This window comes from Gavialis gangeticus, unplaced genomic scaffold (genome assembly GCF_001723915.1).
Source record: "Gavialis gangeticus isolate Ggan-Ray unplaced genomic scaffold, GavGan_comp1, whole genome shotgun sequence".
NCBI lineage: Eukaryota > Metazoa > Chordata > Crocodylia > Gavialidae > Gavialis > Gavialis gangeticus.
In genome coordinates, this window is record NW_017729000.1 from 36,064,732 (window position 1) to 36,083,372 (window position 18,641).

At 40.1% G+C, this 18,641-nt stretch overlaps 1 protein-coding gene across 4 annotated transcripts in view; it reads right to left on the reverse strand.

Moving 5' to 3' along the window:
* Positions 1-18,641, reverse strand: part of SLIT3 (slit guidance ligand 3) — a 1,179,950-nt gene that overhangs the window by 293,968 nt on the left and 867,341 nt on the right. For all 4 annotated transcript variants that reach the window (XM_019506517.1, XM_019506518.1, XM_019506516.1 and 1 more), the window contains 2 exons: positions 12,514-12,657; positions 9,198-9,361 (listed from right to left, as the gene is read on the reverse strand). In XM_019506517.1, coding sequence (XP_019362062.1) covers positions 9,198-9,361; positions 12,514-12,657 — 308 coding nt within the window. The remainder of the gene's footprint in view (positions 1-9,197; positions 9,362-12,513; positions 12,658-18,641) is intronic.

Genomic DNA, 18,641 nt, shown 5'->3' on the forward strand with positions numbered 1-18,641 from the left:
CATATAATGCCCTGCTCTCAGAGCTGGAGGCAACAGTTTAGTTTCTCACCAGCCAGCAGGGGAAGAACATGTCCCTTCTGAGCTCCCATGCCAGGAAGAACTTGGAGGTATAAGGGCTGGGGCAATATGGGGAGGAGAAGGCTCCACATCATTCTGGGTATGACCTAAAACTGCACCCTGCCAGGGTAGGGAGGCATGGGTGGAACTGCCAGTGATGCGGCAGCCCCAGGAAATGCCAGGACCATGAACCTCCCTGGTGAAAGGTGGGTAGGAGCAGGAGGCACCATAACCTCCAGCCATGGCACAGTCCTGGCTCGGAAAAGCCCAGACCTGTAAGATTTTTGAGAGGTCTGAGGCTTACTGGTTGTAGTGAAGTTGTGAGGGTAAGAACAGGGGCTACCATCCCCACAATTTTCACCCCACTGTGCCTTAACACACACAGTCACATGGCATGAGTTTTGCCTGTAAGCAGCCTGAGGTACACTTTCCCAGAAACCCCTACACCTATCTCCTTGAAACCTGACCTATCTCCTTGAAACCTGGCAGACTTCACAGCCTCAGAAGGGGCTACCGTCTCTGCAATTTTTATCCGAATTAACCCCAAAATGACAAAGTTATAGGTATTTCAGTGACTCCCCACTGAAGTATAGTGGGGAATCACTGATTATAGTCTATGGCCGAATCTCCAAATCTTTCTGAATCAGCACCGAATCTTCCAAAGCTGATTTGAGTGAATCGATCTGGGGTAGTGATACAAATCTCCAAATTGAATCACTGAACTCCAAATTGGCCAAATCCAAATCGAATACTTCCCTATTCGTACAGGCCTAATATCTGACATATTTATAAACTGCTTCTATACCAGGGCTCCTGCCAATGATTTCCAAGGTTCTAGCTCTGATGGCTGAAAAGTCCCATACTCTTATTTCACCTCCTGCTTAGTTGTGTGTGTGTGTGTTCTGGCTCTGCCTTTTGGAATAATCCCCACACCCCCACCACACACACACTTCAAGCTGCTCTGTTAAACAAGAAGCAAAAAGAATTAATCTCTATTAAATTATTACTTGGTGTAAAAGTTTCCAATATTAAGCAAATGTCAAACTAAGTATTCTGAGTGAACACTTTCAGTCCTACTAGGGAAGGGAACAGTCACATTCCAGTCTTTCTGGCAAGTTTCTTGGGAACACAGAACAAAGACCTGTTCTTCTACTGTGTTAATTAAGTATTGCTCTCTTTTATAACTGTCTGCACTAGTCATCAAGCACAATGAACAAGAACTAGCTATGAAGAGAAGAAAAAGCCCGCCAAAATACCATTATAAGTGAAAGCTAGGGACAGAAGTTGCACATAAACCAGTTTAAGTGATCAGAAACAGGTTTATGCCTGTAAAAGAAGAGAAGGTCAGTGTACACTAACCACTTTCAAAATGGCCAAAACTGGTTTAAGATAAACCTGGATGGATGCAGTATTAGACTGAACTGATTATGTCAAACCGGTTTATGGAACTTCTGTCCCAGATCACAAGGATCACTTTCCACAGGCAATTTCTGGCAATTCTGTTTGTGACAGCCTGTGGCAAAAATTAATGGAAAACAGGAACCTTTTTGGTCAAATGGTCTAGGAAAGCAGGAATGCTTATTAGTCCTGCTTTGGCTCAATGACAATTTTGTTGTCTCATAATATTTAGTTAAATGATTTAAATTAATCAAATTAGGATCCCAAAACACATTTTTCAGGAGCTTCTGCATGAACAAAATGTAATGTTTGCAAAAAAAAATGAAGTTTATGAAACGTGTTTAAAAAGCAAAGACTGATACAGAAGGTCAAAATTTGGTTGGCAACTGAAATATTGAAAAGCACAAATTGCTGTCCTTTATCCAGTTCTAATAGATAATGTTAGATGTTTTATCAGGGTCAAATTGTACGATCTGCTGATCAAGTTGAACCCAACCTGTAGTAAGCAGTTGCCTGTTTGTCAGACAAAAATGCTGGTTCAACAAGAGTTGCAGTTGGTCTGTTTACCATTTTCCAATTAACTTGTAACAATTCAGCACAGTCTTTAGGTATCAGAGCTGACAATAGATTTATTGATGTAATGCAAGCTCAAATATTACTGCATTTGTTTTAGCGGGGTGGCCTGCTTTATGCCAATGTCCCTTTCATTTTTGCCACTATTTAAATAGACCTCTGCATGCATAAAATGGCACTAAGCTCATAGCTCTGGGGAGCAACATAACACACAGTGGCAATGTGGCTGAGGCCCAGCCTCAAGAGTCCAAACTCTGGCTGGGTTGCAAAGAACTCAGTGTCTATCCCCTTTCTGTTTGCGCAGTTTCTGCACAAACTGGTAGTTTCTTTTTTCTGTTGAAGGAATTACTATGATCTAAAAGATGAAGATTGTGCTTAAAAATATATTTAATTGGATACCTTTATATTTTACTTTCTTACTAGTAGCTTTCAGGCAAATAGGGCTACTTATTCTAATATAGACTTGATATTCTTTGGGCAGATGGCCTATAGCCAATATCTACAATGCAGAGTAGAAAACTTTCATAGATTTCATAGGTGTTTAGGGTCAGAAGGGACCTTAGTAGATTATTGAGTTTGACTCCCTGCCCTGAACAGGAAAGAGCGCTGGGGTCAAGTGACCCCAGCCAGGTGCTTGTCCAGTCTCCTCTTAAAGACCTCCAAGGTAGGGGAGAACACCACCTCCCTTGGAAGTCCATTCCAGATTCTGGTAACACTTACCGCGAAGAAGTTCTTCCTGATGTTTAATCTAATCTAAATTTACTCTCTATCAGTTTGTGGCCATTGGTTCTAGTAACTGCAAGGGGTGCCCTGGTAATATTTCCAGAGTAAAAGGGAATCTATTATCTTTGGTCACAGCCAATATCAGTAATGTTTTTATCTCTCTACATAGTTAGACATCAGAGATGGTAGAGTATAGTTTCATGTATGCACCTAAACTGGAAAATAGACAATTACACTCTGCTACAAAGACATCAATGTTTTAAGTTTGAAGAAGCACTCAGATTAAGTTTGCTTGCCTCTCTCCCATTCTATAAAAACAAATGTATGTAGTGACATCATTAATATGCATGCTCACTTGGACTAATTTATAATTCCCTTTCCACTCTGATTTCTTTCCAGAAAATTCAGTGACAAGTAACAATAAACAATGTTCTTGGCTTCATTATATCCTAACACCTCTGAAGGCTTTTTCAGCGGCAGTTTCATTTGCCTTTTTCAGAAGAAATGGTAGGAGACAGCAGATTCAATTCATCTTAAAAAAAAGCAGCAGCAGCAGCAGCAGGAAAAAACAAGAAATCCCCATGATACTACTTTGCAGTTGCCCAGATCATATGGCACTATTTCACATTTCTCTCCCTTGCTCCATTCAAGCAAAAGCTCTGGTGAACAGGAGTACTAGGAGCCTGGCCTCAGGCTAGTTTTTCTGCAAATGTGACTAGGCCTCAGAGCATTCTGTTCAGTTCCAGAAAATCCCCAGCACTGTCAAGTACAGTAAGGGCTAACATAACAGCTGTCAGGTTTCAGTCTCCACCTCCAGCTTGGAGCTGCTGGAGGCCAGCAGAATAAGGACAGACTGAACAGCAAATCCCCAAGCAGGTGTTATTGCAACACTGTAACTAGGCAGATTTAGGCATGGGGATATCAACATTTATCATCAGAAGAAAGATAGGACTGCTGAAGATAGGACTATGAATACACAGGATGTGAATGAAAACCCTTGCATAATAAAAATGGGAATTTTCAAAGAAAGTGTCATGGAGATTTACAAATTATGGGAGCAACTGAGAGCATTGAACTAGGATAAATCACGTATACCTGTGCTAATTATAGTCACTTACCTTGCATGAGTTTTAAACAAAAACAAAATAGTACTACTTTGCATTTTTTTATCTAAAGATCTGAAAAACTTTAAAATATATATTTATATGGCTCCACTGCAGATGGAATTATTAGAACCACTTACATCTAGAAAAACCTAAGCTTAGCAAAACAAGTCATTTATCTAAGGTGTATCAGTTTCCTGGCAACGCTACTGGGAAAGAATCTTAATTCCTAGTCTCTGTGCTCATCACAAGACAGCTCTGTCCCCTCTGTAGAGTTCACTACACAAGGTCCAGTCCTGAGGCAAAGAGATTTTTGTCTCAGTTTACATAGACTGATATGGGACCATATTTTAAAATAGTGATTCTCAACCACAGCACCCTGGGTTGCCTTGAGATCATTTTAAGGTACCCCAGTGTACAGCATTATACTGCTGGGCATGTAAATATGCTTCACAAGATAAACCCAGAGATTTCAAATAGGAATTCACAGGGTTAAAAACAATCTGAGCTACTGTGGTCTTTTTGAGTTCTTTACAATAGAAAAATTGTTATATTATTTTTCTGTTGTCAAAAAAGCAAGTGAAAACTAAGAGGGGACATTTTCTGAGGGGTGCTGCAAGTAGTCTAAAAAGGTTGAGAACCACTGGCATAAAGGGTGAGGTTAAGAGTTAGTGTCCAGGAAAAACCTACCCCAATCATAAATAAACTCTAGCCTGGCAATTATGTCCAAGAAATTTGGATCTGTTCACCACCAAAACTATTGCTTTGAACCTGAATATGAACACAGAGACACAAAAAGACAGATTAAAATATCATGAACAGGTTTTATTAAATGTCTTTGACACTGTTCCTGACAAATGAAACCAAATACTCTCAGACGCATCATTTTCTACTCTGATGACAAGGCATAAAGGAGATAACTCTTGTACACAGGAGATATTAAACTATCCCTAAATATGAAGTAGCTTCTAACTCCATTTTCCACATCTGTATCAGAGCTGCTGCCTTCAGTTTGGATTGAATTACTGAGAGGCAGAATCTGGGAGGGGGAGAGTTATGTTGGCAGATGGTCCATTGTCCTCCTCCTTTTGTTCACTATTGTTTGATTTCTACAGAACTATCTTGTATCTTAGCACCTAATTAAAATCAGGGAGTTAGAACATGTGCCCAATGGAAGAAGGGGACAGGTTTAGTTATTAGGGCTCCTGTCGGGAAACAAATTTGTATTTCCACAGGGTAAGAGAGTAAAGCTTCTGTGATATGAAATGTTTAGAGATAAATACGCTTTGACTATCACCAACACCACTTTGTGGAGAGCAGGACAGGTGGAACTTTCATCAGTTTTCAAATGCACAAAAAAAGGTGACAAACAAAAATCTACCAGAGAGAGAACAAGAGTTGTGAATGCAGGGGACAACTCTGTGCAACAGCTATTGTATACATCAGTGTCACACAGTAATCAAGGATTTTACCAGCTCTTGAAGTGACAATGAGCTACTACAGAGACATCACAATCTGCTGCTGGATACCTTCTCAGTCCCCTAAAGACCAGGGCTGCTTCAGAAAACAAAACTGTAGTGTAGTTAACTTAATCGAACACTACAAGACAGAAGAGCTTTCCTCTATCCTCCATCACTACTAAGGGAAGTAGCCTCCAGTAACCTAGAATTGGCAAGTCCTACTGGATCCTCAGTGGATAGTGGGCAGATGCTGCTAGGAAAAGAAAAATCACCATCATGCTCCCTTATTGCTCCTACTGAAAACAGTACATTAGAGTGCACTTCTCTGGCTGCCCCATTCATCTAGTTCCTGATTTGCAGCTCCAAACTTCACAGTTGTGGGGGTCTGTATGTGGGCAGGGTGTGGAGCAAATGGTTTCTATGCATATCAAGACTGGAGAAATTAATATCCAGCAAAATTTAAAATTACAAACCTAGCAGGCAGTATATCTACTAGTCTTGGTTTCTTCGTGTCCCTTCATTTCATGGCACAATACCTCTACAATCTTCCTCTTAAAAGGAAATAGGTGCATTACCTACCTGTTACCACATGCACAGAATCCTCTTCCCTAACCATTCCTAACTGTTTTCAAGTTAGGGTCCTGCCTGGTGGTGTTTGATGGCAGTGGAGGGGTGGGGGAAAGAACAAAGTACTAGGTCAAAAAAAAAGCTGCCATAAATTCTTTCCTGCACTGTATGCCATTTTAACTATCTAAGATTACTGTTGTGCTCTTCTGTCTGCCTGAACTTCTCCATATGATACCCTGATACCACCGAACTCCAAAACTGGAAAAAACGTCAACATGTTACTTCTCCTGCCAAACCCTTCCCTCCCCTTCCCCGTTAACAACTCAGTTATCCTCCCTTTCACCTACTTCTTCTTCCAGGTCAACTTTATGCTTGGAGTCCTCCCACCACCCCCATTAAATCTCTCCCTCCCCAATTAATCCCCTTGCCCCTGATGCCAAATTACAAGAGTTTTTCCACTCATATCCCTCCTGAAAACACCCTTTTTAAAGTCCTGGAGAATTCAAATGAAAAGAAAAAAATATCTGTTCTGCTTCAAGATTAGGTTTAGTGCATTATCTAAAATAGACGAGACCATTTCTTGCTTGGTTGGAGAAGTACTAAGTGCACTGAAGGAGGATTAATCATGGGTGTGATCTTGAACAATATTGACACCCGTAACTCCCACAGACCTCAGGGTTGGGCATTCTCTACACATCTCAGGATTCAGATCCAGCCAGCTGAGTACAACATCAGGGATTTCCTCCACCCCAGCTGCCAAAAAGAACTATTAATATTTTTACCATTTTCCCACCATGGATAAGCTTATGTGCTGACCTTTAAAGTGTGCTAAAGGACTTAAATAAATGGAATGAAAATACCAGTAACTCCATATGACCTTACTTGTGTTATCTGTGACCAAGAAAGTATAATTGTAGAATTACAACAGAAACTACTTTTCTTTTCCCTCACTAAGTAAAAGATGTGTGAGAAAGCAATGGCAAGGATCACTGAATCAGCGAAACTATATGGGGAGGCCACTAAGTATTCTCATCACATTCGTAAGGTGATGCAGGACTGTCCCTAGGAAAGGAGATGCATTGCATGCCAATGTTTTTTGCTTTATCCACACAAGGTCTCATACTTTTTGATTTTGCCGCATGAAGATGTTTTGGGTTAAGCCCAGGATGAAACTATATTCCTCAAAGGGAAGAAAGTGGAAAATTATATTTTTCTGCAGCATAGTCAGTCTGAAACAATAAAAATTAATGAAGGAGGAAGTTGAGCAGGTTAGGTACAGGTGCCGCCAGCTTGAAGGTACTGTGGATCAGCTTACAAGCAATGATTCATCAAATCTGTGGAAGGGATGAACTTGCAAAAACTCTCTCTATATTTTAAATAAAGGCATAATGAGTACAGATCTATGATGCTTATGGCCATTTGGAGATTTTACAAACAGGGACAAATCTCTTGAGCTTTTCAATTGTACTAGCTTTCAGTCAGCTTAAACCCTTATTTTGAATCTGCACAATCCATGCCTTCTTCCCCTTAGCCACATACCAAGAAAGCTAGACTTCTATGCCTTTTCCAGGTATGTCTGATATTCTAAAGTAGAGAAGTAAGGGCAGAAACAGAAGGACTGAAGAAACATGATTTGAAAAAGAGCTCAAGAGAAGAACCCATACAAAACATTCTTTTCAATACCCTTTGTGAATTGGTGTTACTTTCTTTCACAATTTGTATCAATTTTTTCCTATGGGTGTATCACTATGCAGAAGATGCATGTTCCTATATATATAAAACCATGTTCATTGCTCATTCCTATTAATAAAGACAGATCAAAACAACAATGGCAGATTAGGTATAGATCATGCATTGTTTTCTAAATAACTGAGCCATACTTTTCCATTCTTATTTCAAATTTCTTTAAAGATGAAAATCACTGACTTATTGCTATAGTACCATTAAGGAGCCTAAACCTGATCCCCAACTCAAAACATGCCATGTTTACAGAGTAGAACTAAATTGCATGACTTCAGCCCATAGCAAAAATTGCTTGAAGACTTTAACAACTGTTTACAAGACAGTCTGATTGCAAATGAAGTTATCTTTATTCTATTTTGCTCTTAAAGAATAGCTTATCTGAGCATATTGCTTGCTGAGACGCACAAAGCACCATGGCTTGTTTTGGGCTGCAGCCATTCAGTCTCATGCTGCATCTGTGTCTAGTGCCATCAATCTTTTACCACTAGAAGCACAATTAATCACGGTGGTTTTTCAGGGGGAAAAAAGGCAAAAATGATAGTAATTTTTATAGAAAGTACTGTGTGGTATTCCATCAATGACAGTCATTTTTCTTCCCAGTATATAGTAACAGATTTTCTTACACTGAAAACCTGTCTGCTACCGTGGCATACCAGAAGTACAGTAATTCTGAAACATAGACAGTCAGCTCAGATCTCACACAAATAAGCAGAATCTGCTAATATATGCTGCACAAGGCAATTAATGTCCCTTTGTTAGTATCTGGAGAAAGGAATTAACTAATAGTATAGATTATGAAGAGATGCAGGGGGAAGAGGTAAGCTAGGTATGCTCATTTTCCAGGTTATTTTCAGGATCATCAATTAGTTTTACACACAGTACATAACAACATCTCACGACCAAATCTTTAGGGCAGTTTTGTTACAAAGGACAGAAATCCAAGTGACTTCAACAGCAGGGCTGACTGAATGAATAAGCACTAACATAAGGATTTCAGGATTTAGTGTGCAGAAATTGGTTATAGAGGGCAAAGACTTATTCATACAGTTCAGTCCCTCTGGCTATACACCCCATGCCCCTGGGTACAGCTGTCCACTGCTAGTTTTATAGGGTCTCATCATTAAAGTTATTCTCCTTGTTTGTACATTTGTTTATTTGGATTTTAGTTTTACTATTTATTCAAGCAAAGCTCCCGCTCAAGTTAATGGAAGTTCTGCCTGAACAAGGACCCTAGGATTTTTGCCCAATACACATCCAATACATCCACTGATTCATCTACATCTTTCACAGCTTTTCTTACACATTTTATAAGCCAGCATTTTTTAAGTTAAATATCAAAGACTAAAGAAAGAGAGAGACACAGAAGGAAGCCAAGCTACAGACTGAGCTCTTTTTTTAATCCATAAGGTAATCAGTTTTCTGGAGCACTAACTGGATTTCCCAAATTTAATTTTAAAAGATGCTCCATAATATCCATTATAGCAAACACTGTCCTGCAGATTTGATTAGCAGGCTCTCTGGACCTGCTTATTTCTGAATTGAAAGTGCAGTACAGCCTAGATAAATGAATTACCTGAGCAGCGGAACTTGTGGCTCTTGATCTGACCGATTCGTTTGTTGGCAAGGCGACGCGGATTGCTGCATCGAGCGCCGCTGGTTTCTATCGGATTATTCTTCAGGTAATCAGCCAGCCACTTCAAATGGCAGTCGCACACAAATGGATTCTGAGCTAAATGTCTGCAAGAAGGATGGGATGTTTAATCAGAAGTGACCTGTGACACTGTATTCCATCATTGTTTTTCACAAACGCAAACCTGAAGAGTAGAGTAATTGAATAAGCTTCCAAAAACCGAGGCCTAGCGGAAGCCACATGGAGCTACACATGAATGGAAGAAATTCTGTGAGCTATCGTATTTCGTAGCTCATTAAGCCTGCTGCAAGTCCTCTCTCAGAGGAAACAAAAATTAATAAAGCAAAGCCTGCTTTAAAGGACACAGACCTTCTGTCTACAAAGGCCAGTGTTTTCTCTTGAGAGTCTGACATGATGCACTCTAATAGAAATGCATCTTTTTAGAAACACCTGACTTTAGAGAATACTTTGTGTCCTCGTTTAAAAAGAAGTTTTATTGACCAGCTCAACTTCTTAGGGATCAAAATATGAATAAGTAAAAGAGAGTGCCTTGAATAAGCGGGTAAAGCCACAAATGAAGGAGGTTCTCTCCCAAGAGTAAAATTAATATTGGCATATGCTAATAGAAATTTTCTGGCATCTGTTTCCTTCTGGACCTGAAATTTTTTTACTTTTCAGGACAGACTGATCATGCAAAAGAGGCTGTGAGTTTATATTTCACCAAAGTCCTTGTGAAATTCACCAGTCCAATTCAAAATTCAAGTTATAGGGAGGCCTTTTTTCCCAGACATACAAACTCAAGTGATAAAAGTCCCCTGGTTCCAGGGGTATAGGTTGTAGCCATGCTGGCCAAGGACATAGGCAGACAAGGTTCTCTGGATAAATCTTTTATTAGACCAACTAAAATAATTGGGAAAATTCTTCTTTGCAAGCTTTTGGGTACAAACACCTTTTGTTAGGCTGAGGAAGCACCTGCAGTTGGTCTGTGCTCTTCCTGGATGGAATAGAATAGAAGCTAGTGGTCCCCTGGATCATTTATAGGTATTGTAGGTAAAGGCCCCCCACTCTTCCCTTCAGGCTCCCAGAATTAAACCCAAAGTTTCTGTTGTTGTCTTTCCTTGGTGTTGGTCTCAGCAAAACAGAAAGTAAGTGAGGTTTCAGGGTTTTCTCTGAACAAGCTGCTGCTTCTACTGAAATCAACGGCAAAACTCCTATTTTCTTCACAGGGTGAAGGACGAAATGTCAAGAAGTCTGATGGGGGAACAGAGTATGGAAAAGAGCTATTTCTAAGCAGATGGGAGGATATTCTCCTGAAGAGTCCTAAGTTTTATGTATGTATGGTTTTAGGTTTTCATCTCATATTCCACCCATACTAAACTTATATTGTTTTCTATCACCAGGTACTTTTAGGAACTGCAGTTTAATGAAACAAACATAACAGGGTTGTGGCAGCCAGAGGAAGCAAAAGCAAACTGGTGTGAAGAATGGGGAAGAAAAAGAAATGCTTGACAGAAATAGCTGAAAAAACTAAATATTGTTGCTGCATTGAGGATGTGGAGTAAGCCTACATGGGTTTTGGAAAGTCCAAAAGCTAAACAGAGCACACACTATGACCAGGAAATGGGACCTGCTCAGTGCTTAAAAAAGACAAAGCTGCAGTCACCTAGAATACCAACACCATGAAAATGACCTGAAATGTGATAGAAGACTGCCTCACTGGGATGCAGCAAGGACAGCTAAATAACCCCTTCTAAGGGTTGTTATAGACATGCTCCAGGAGGTGGCCAGGGGAGGGGGAGGGTGCTTTAATTAGTGTACCATGCTAATTAAAAGCACCTAAGCATTACACGTATCAGCGTCCCCGCACTGAAAAATGGTGGTGGGATGCTTTGAACTAAAACTCATTATACAAACTTTAGTTTAAAGCGCCCCACCACCATTTTTCAACATGAAGATGCCAGAACACCTGATACTGGAGGCTGCTGGAACGTGTTAATTTCCACACTCCGGCAGACTTGATTAATTGAGTCTGCTCTGATATGCTGGATTTACAGCACATCCGAGCAGCCTTGCTACATGTTTATAGGAGTCCTAAAAGACTTAATAGTTGTTTAAAGAGTCACACAATCTGGCAGGCATTTTTTTGTAGCTTAAAATTTATCAGATTCATCAAGTCAAATTTACTTAGATCACTGGATTGTATGCACCTCTCCTATTTGCTGCAGAGTCATATTAGTAAACTTCTTTATATTAAGTTCTCTCTCCTGTTTATGTATATGCATTTGCTTTATAGAGATATAAAACTGACACATGAATATACATATTGTTTAATGTTTATATTAAAGTCTCCACAGCTTGGAACAAAAATGATGGCCATTTATTAGGGACAAATTATGTTTATGCTCATGGTTCCTTGAGGCCTATTGCTACAAATAATCATTGTACTTTAAGTTTTTAGGTGAGCAGATGCATACACAAAATGCATTTTCAGCGTTGCAATGTAGATATATGTATACACACACACATGCGTACGTGCAGCAATATTTTCTAAATGTGACCACCACTGTACTGTGGAGGAGTGTTATCTTTTTTGTGCAAGTTGTCAGAGCTCTCCTACAAAATATCTGCTTTGTATTTAGGAAAACTAAGGGGTTTGTGACCCCTCTCATAGCCCTAATGCTTTATGTGTTAATGGCCAAAGACTCAAATAAAATGACTGATGGATATATATTAAAAATTAATGTTTTTACATGGGGAGAAGGATTAATGACTGGCAGTGATACGAAGTTACTCCACACCTGGAAAGTCCATTTAAATATATTTTCCACACTCACAAGTTGTACAGCTTATGTTAGCCTTCCATAAGGATAAATATTGAATACCTTAGCTTACAGAAAACCATTATGCAATGTTTTAGAATGCAGGTAGTCTGCTGTGCATATATTGTGCATAGTTAAATGCATATATTTACAGCCCTCCTTATAGAAAACCACTAAATGTCCCTGAATGAAACATTTATATAATTTAATACACTTAGGACATTTATATGATAGAAAGGAAGACAGAACCCAGTAGTATTTGGCAGTAGTGAATCAATTCTGTATTTTACTGGTTTTTGTATCTTTTATTTCTGACACAAATGAGAAGCTACTGGCCTTGGGTTTCTTAAGAATTGTCTTAATGCCAGATGAAAAGTGTCTACAAAGACAAGGAAAATCTTTGGGGAAAAGGGGGAGCTGTCAGTTGCCTGTATACTCACAGAGTCTCGATCGATCGGAGAGGTGCAAAGAGCCCTTTACTGATGGTCTGTAGTTTGTTGTCATAAAGAGATAACAGGTTGAGATTATGCAGACCTTGGAACGTGTTTACCCTCAGGCAGTTGATCTTATTGGCATTGAGAAGCCTGAAAGCAGAGGAAAGGTTTATAATTCATTAATCTTGTAATTACCAAATAAAGAGAGGCTGAACTTTGGGGTTAACCTCAAAAATACAAAAACAGTGAAAACAAGTCTTTTGAAGTGTAAGAGCTTTGGTTTGCCTGCTACCTTAAAAGCAAGAAAAAGAAAGAAAAAAATCATCAAATCCAGGATCATACTGAAATTTATGGCACTAGATAACTAAAAATATTTACCAAGATGTTTTGTGCAAATACTGTCCACACAATCTCTACAGAATTCCGTACAACTATTTAGGTCCCAGGGAAAGGTTTTTGCCCACATCATGTTATATAACACCCCACCAAGAGAAAGAGAGCATGTGAGAGGGAGCAAGAGAGAAGCAAATAGCATCCTCACTCCATACAATACCTTTTATACATGAAGTTCACTAAAAAAAGATGACAAGGCACTTCTTTTAACCGAGTCCCTCTGTAGTTGTTAAAACTCCATGTGAAGCTTCTGAAGTTCTAACACTTCAGTGTGGTAATGGGGTAGTTAATAGGGCTGTGTGAAGCTTTGGTCCCTGATTCGATTCGGCGGAGATTTGGCCCGATTCAGTGGCTGACTCTTCAAATCCAAATACAATCAGGAGACCCTTTAATCCCTCCGAATTGATATGGAGAGATTCAGAAAGATTTGGCGATTCGGATATAAACAGTTTTAAATGTTTTTTCTACATACCTCAAGGCACCAGGTGGCTTGTGAATGCTGTGATGCTGGGGAGACAGGGTGTCCCACAGGAAAGGGGGGGGGGGGGGGTGCTCTCCAGCACGTTCAGCAGCAGACCTGGAAGTGGACCAGAAGGAGACCAGAAGCTTGGCGACTGGTGCCTCCTAGGTCTGGGGAGTGGTAACTGGGGTCCCCCCGTGGCCTATAACTGAGCCAGGAAGGTGCAGGGGGCCCCAAGCACACACAGCAGCGGACCCATAAGTGGACCAGAAGTACTTTCAGTATACTTGCAGGTACACTTCCAGGTACACTGCAGAGCACGCGAGGACCCCCTCCCTGCACTCCTGTGGGACACTCCATCTGTCCCAGCATTGCAGTGTTCACAAGCCACGCTGGTACCTCGAGATATGTAGAAAAAACATTTAAAACTGTGCCTACGACCCAATCACTGATTCTCTGAATCAGCACTGAATCTTCAGATTCGGATTCGGCCAAATCAAATCAGGGACAGTGATCTGAATCAACGAATCAAATCACTGTCCCCAGTTCAGGCTGAATCCAAATCTGAATCGAATAGGGCCTGTTTTGCACACCCCTAACAGTTAACCCCATTGAGACAATAAAGAAGATTGGAGTCTCTCTTGAGAAATAGGAAGCTAGGATAGTAGGATCTGGAATTAAAGTCTATATTATGCAGGGGTTGGCAATTTATCGCTTGTAGGCCAGACCTGGCCCACAGAGTCACTTTATTTGGTCTGCAGAACTATAGAGTTTTGGTGGCATTTCTATTGTGTGGGTCTTTACTTGGATGGGAAGTGACAGTGATGGTGGCACTGTGGCAGGGAGCAGTGATGGTGCCTGAGACTCTGGCTCCAGCTCCAGTGGCAATAGCAAAGGTCAGTTTGGAAGCAACCCATTCTTGGAACTAAACTCCTTGCTGCAAAACACAGCCACCCCCTGTGGGGAGAGTCAAGCTCACTTAGTGTTTGTTGTGGTCGGTTAGGTTTGCATTACAAAATATTGCTGGAATAGCTATTTCAGTTGGAGTGTGGAATACATGAAACTCCAAAACAACACATGAGTAAAGAGAGGTAGTTAACCATTTTAGTCTCAAGTCAGGCAGAACACAGGGCAGTATGGCAACTTGAAGACTAATTAGCTAGTTTCTAGGGTGCCACTCTTCTCTGTCTGGCTGTATGTAGCATGAATATTGAGAATATATTCATTACCAAACAAAGCATAAGATTGACATTATGCTTATTAAGTTCCACTGTTACTGGTTTCAGTCTACAACAAGCATTTTCTTAGTAAAATATCTGGCTTTAAGTTACTAGCTGCATTTGTGGGGCAGGGGTGGAGAGGACCAAACAGCAGTGGGAATAAAGACAGCTAGGATTCATACATGGATCCCATGTTAGAATGACAGAGCCTTTCTTTAATTATGTCAGGTTCCTGTGCAGGTGTGCAAGGGAAATATTGTGGAAAAAGCATCTGATTTCCCTCTCCCATTTATACCCTACACAGGCTGCAAAATAATCAGAATTTTAGTCCTTTTATCCATAAAATTAATGCAGTGTGGACAACAGCTCTGTAAGCATCCTCACATCATCCAACTAAGCTTTCTTCACCATCCATCAACTCTAACACATAAGGACAATCTCCATCAGTACTAGCATAATAAGTCTTTATTTCCATTCAGTCCCTGGCCTCCCTTCTGTGACTGCCAAACAGAAGCTCATCCATGCCATCGTTGTCCACTGTGTGTAAATAGATGCTTTTCTATTAGAACTGGAGTGAGACTGCCTGCTCATTTCTCCTTAGACATTCCTCTCTCTTATCCTGAGCCAGTTCCCAGACCATGGCTTACATATAAAATCATGGTAGTCAGTACCAATCAGTACCTTCTTTAAAAAAAATTCTGCTAGTTTTCAAATTGATACAGAACCTTCAAAACCTCAGGGTGTCTTGGTCTAAGTTTTTTTCCACATACTTATTTTCTCAAAGAATGTGACAGCTTTCTATTTTTTGAACAGATGTCTATCTATATAGAAATGATTCAGTAGAATTTTCTTTGGGTCTTAGTGCTTTGTGCTCAAAAGCTTGCCAAACTTTTCTCCCAGCTATACAATGGTCCAATAAAAGCTATCACAAAAGAACACTTGTCTCTTTTACATTTAGTGGATCATGAGAGCTACAACAAAACTCCAACCCTCCTCAGTAGTATTTGGCATCCAACCTATGTGAAATTGATCTTTCTGTTTAACTTAAAGGATCTATCAAAGTTATCTGCAAAACTTCTTAATGATCAGAGCCTGCTAAAATACAATGCACTAATCAATGACTTTCTTATTTGTTAAACAGACTGAGAGAAAGGGCAATACGGGAGTCTGAATTCAACTAGAGTCTCACAACTAACACAGCTGAGTACTGTCCAACATATGAGAAAAACAGGCAATTTAGAAGCAGGCCTTGTTGCTCTTTTATTTCAGCAAAGTATGCTTGGCAGTGCATGCTTAATGCCATCTTATCTTTCAGCTGTATGAAGCTTTTCATATGGAACACACTCATCATTACTCAATACTCCCAATTTTATTTTGGTGTTGTCATGATATCGGCAACTGAGAAGCTACAGAAGTTTTGTTACAAAATACTTGGTTGCAATACCTGGAAATGGTGGGCTCTTTTCTCAAGGATTTATAGTGTATAGATCTTTGGTGCAATAATATGTCAGAACACAGCTCTCCCATTTAACTGAGAAAAAAAATCAATATTAATTCACCTGGATTTTCTTCCTGATGCAGACTACTTGGCCTGGGGGATGGGAGAAAGTCTAACAGAAGTAACTGAAGGATAAATGCAGTCAGTTCTTGAATGAACAAAGAACTTAGAGTATTTTATGAAATCAAGATCTTTGTCTCAGAAAACAAGACCAGTCTGACCCTAAGCAGCTTAGAGTTCTGTGGCTGGCAGTTATGTGGCATAAAATCCAAGATGTTACTTGACGCTAGCCATATTACCTAACATGAAGATAATTCTCACGTTAAGGTACCTGAATAATTTCTCCAGCGTATTAGGCCTGTTGAGACTTTGTTTCAACAGCAGGCACTTACATCACCTATAAGACCTTTTTCTTATGGTCTTTCATACATCCAAGACAAAGCAATCTCCATTATTTCTGAGCTCTCACACAGTATGCCTTTCTCTTTCACGATGGTCTCTTTATAAAACACAGGTCAATACTTTATAGTAGGTAGTGTAATATAGGTTGAATTTAAGTTTCAAACTACTCTTCCAAGTATGCACTTACTCTTTTGAACTCTTATCTTTTCTATCCTTGCCTAACTTCTCCACTTACCATTTTCCTTCTTTAATGTAACATTCACTCTCAGTTATGCTTGTATGGAATTCCACCACAACACAGAGGCCAATTGGGATTACAGCAATATAGGTGAGCCCCTTTCTTTTGTAATGGGGAACTAATTTGCCTTCAGATACAAATTTGGAGCCTCTGTACTGTGCTTTCTGACACTCCTCTGGCTCTCTTGGAATCTCTCTAATAGCCCTTTATAAAACTTCCATACTTGCTGCCACTGAGTTCTGCTACTTCTGCTTTAAATCACTATGAAGTTGATGCTGACATGGGACTCCCATAGCTGTGTAAATGTTCTCTTCATTTGTGCAATATGACAATGATTGTCGTTTATCTGATCATCTCAAAAAGCACTCTGATGTCAGCTTTTGACTCTGTTAGCTAAAATGATCTTTTTAATATAAATCAGGATACTTCTCCATCCTCATGCATGCCACACTTTACTGATTTTCTGCATTAGGAGCTCTGTATTAATGAATGAAATGATTTTCTTCCATTAACTTGTACAGATTTAAAACAAGCCCTGAACCCAGTGCATGCACTACAGCAACAGTAGCATGAGAAATGGGAGTATCAACACGGGAAAGAAAGTATCTTAAAGGAAGTTCTCTAACCTCAAGTAAGACTAAGATAGAAGCACATGCTTCAGAGCCCACTCAACCGGTCCACAAAAGAACCACACAAAAAGAGATAGAGCAGAATGATGCTAATTTACTGAGAAGCTCACTGAATGATTGACTTTGACAAGTCTGTAGGCCAGTTATAAAGTAGGGAAAAGGCAATGTAAAATGCTCTTTGTGTCTTTTGTTAGTTGTTGTTTAGCTGTAATTAGTTCCTCAGTTCTTAGTGCTAGAATTAGGAAATTATTAATATGGCATATGCTGTTCAACAAAAATGATTTAAAAAATCTTGGTTATATAAGACCTCATCAAAGCATCTGCTATTAAATACAGCTTCACAGGTAGAGAAACCTGATTTTAATGGAAAAGGTTGTCCTGCACAGATCCAATTTATCCTATGGAGAGGACCTAGTACTAAACATCCCTTGCCTCTTGTAAAACTGACCACATTGCATACAGAAGCTTTGTATTCACTCCTGTGCAGAAAATGAACACACATTACATAAAAACACTGTTATAGTTGCAAAATCAAGCACTTAAAATTATGAACTACCAGAATCAGACTTGCTTGTACATACATCCCTTGTACATTTGCATTATGATGATACTGTCTTTAATTACATGATCACATATTATTTGTTCTAAAACCTATACAAAAATCTAACTAGATGAACCTGACATAATTTCATAGTAGCTAGGGTCAGGAGGGACCTGAACAGATCATCTAGCCTGACTCCCTGCCACAGGCAGGAATGAATGCCAGGTTAAAAAGACCCCAGACAGGTGATCATCCAACTTCCTCTTGAATTTGCCCAAGGTAGGGGCGAGGACCACTTCCCTGAGAAGTTGGTTCCAGATTTTGGCCATCCTAACTGTAAAAAATTGCATTCTGATCTCTGACCTAACCCTATTCTCCACCAGCTTATTACCATTGTTCCTCATCACTCCAGGTGGTGCTGGGGAGACAAGGGCTCTACCTATTTGCTGTTGATCTCCCCTGATGAATTTGTAAGCAGCCACCAGGTCCCCCCTCAGCCTCCTCTTCCTGAGGCTGAACAGGTTCAGGTCCCTCAGTCTCTCCTCATGGGCCTGTCCTGCTGCCCTCTCACCAAGCAGGTGGCCCTCCTCTGAGCCCTCTCCAGGCTGGCCACATCCCTTTTGAAGTGCACCACCCAGAACTGGATGCACTACTCCAACTATGGCCTGACCAAAGTCGCATAGAGGGGGAGTACCTCTCTGGATCAGCTTGAGATGCATCTTTGGATGCATGACAAGGTATGGCTGGCCTTGC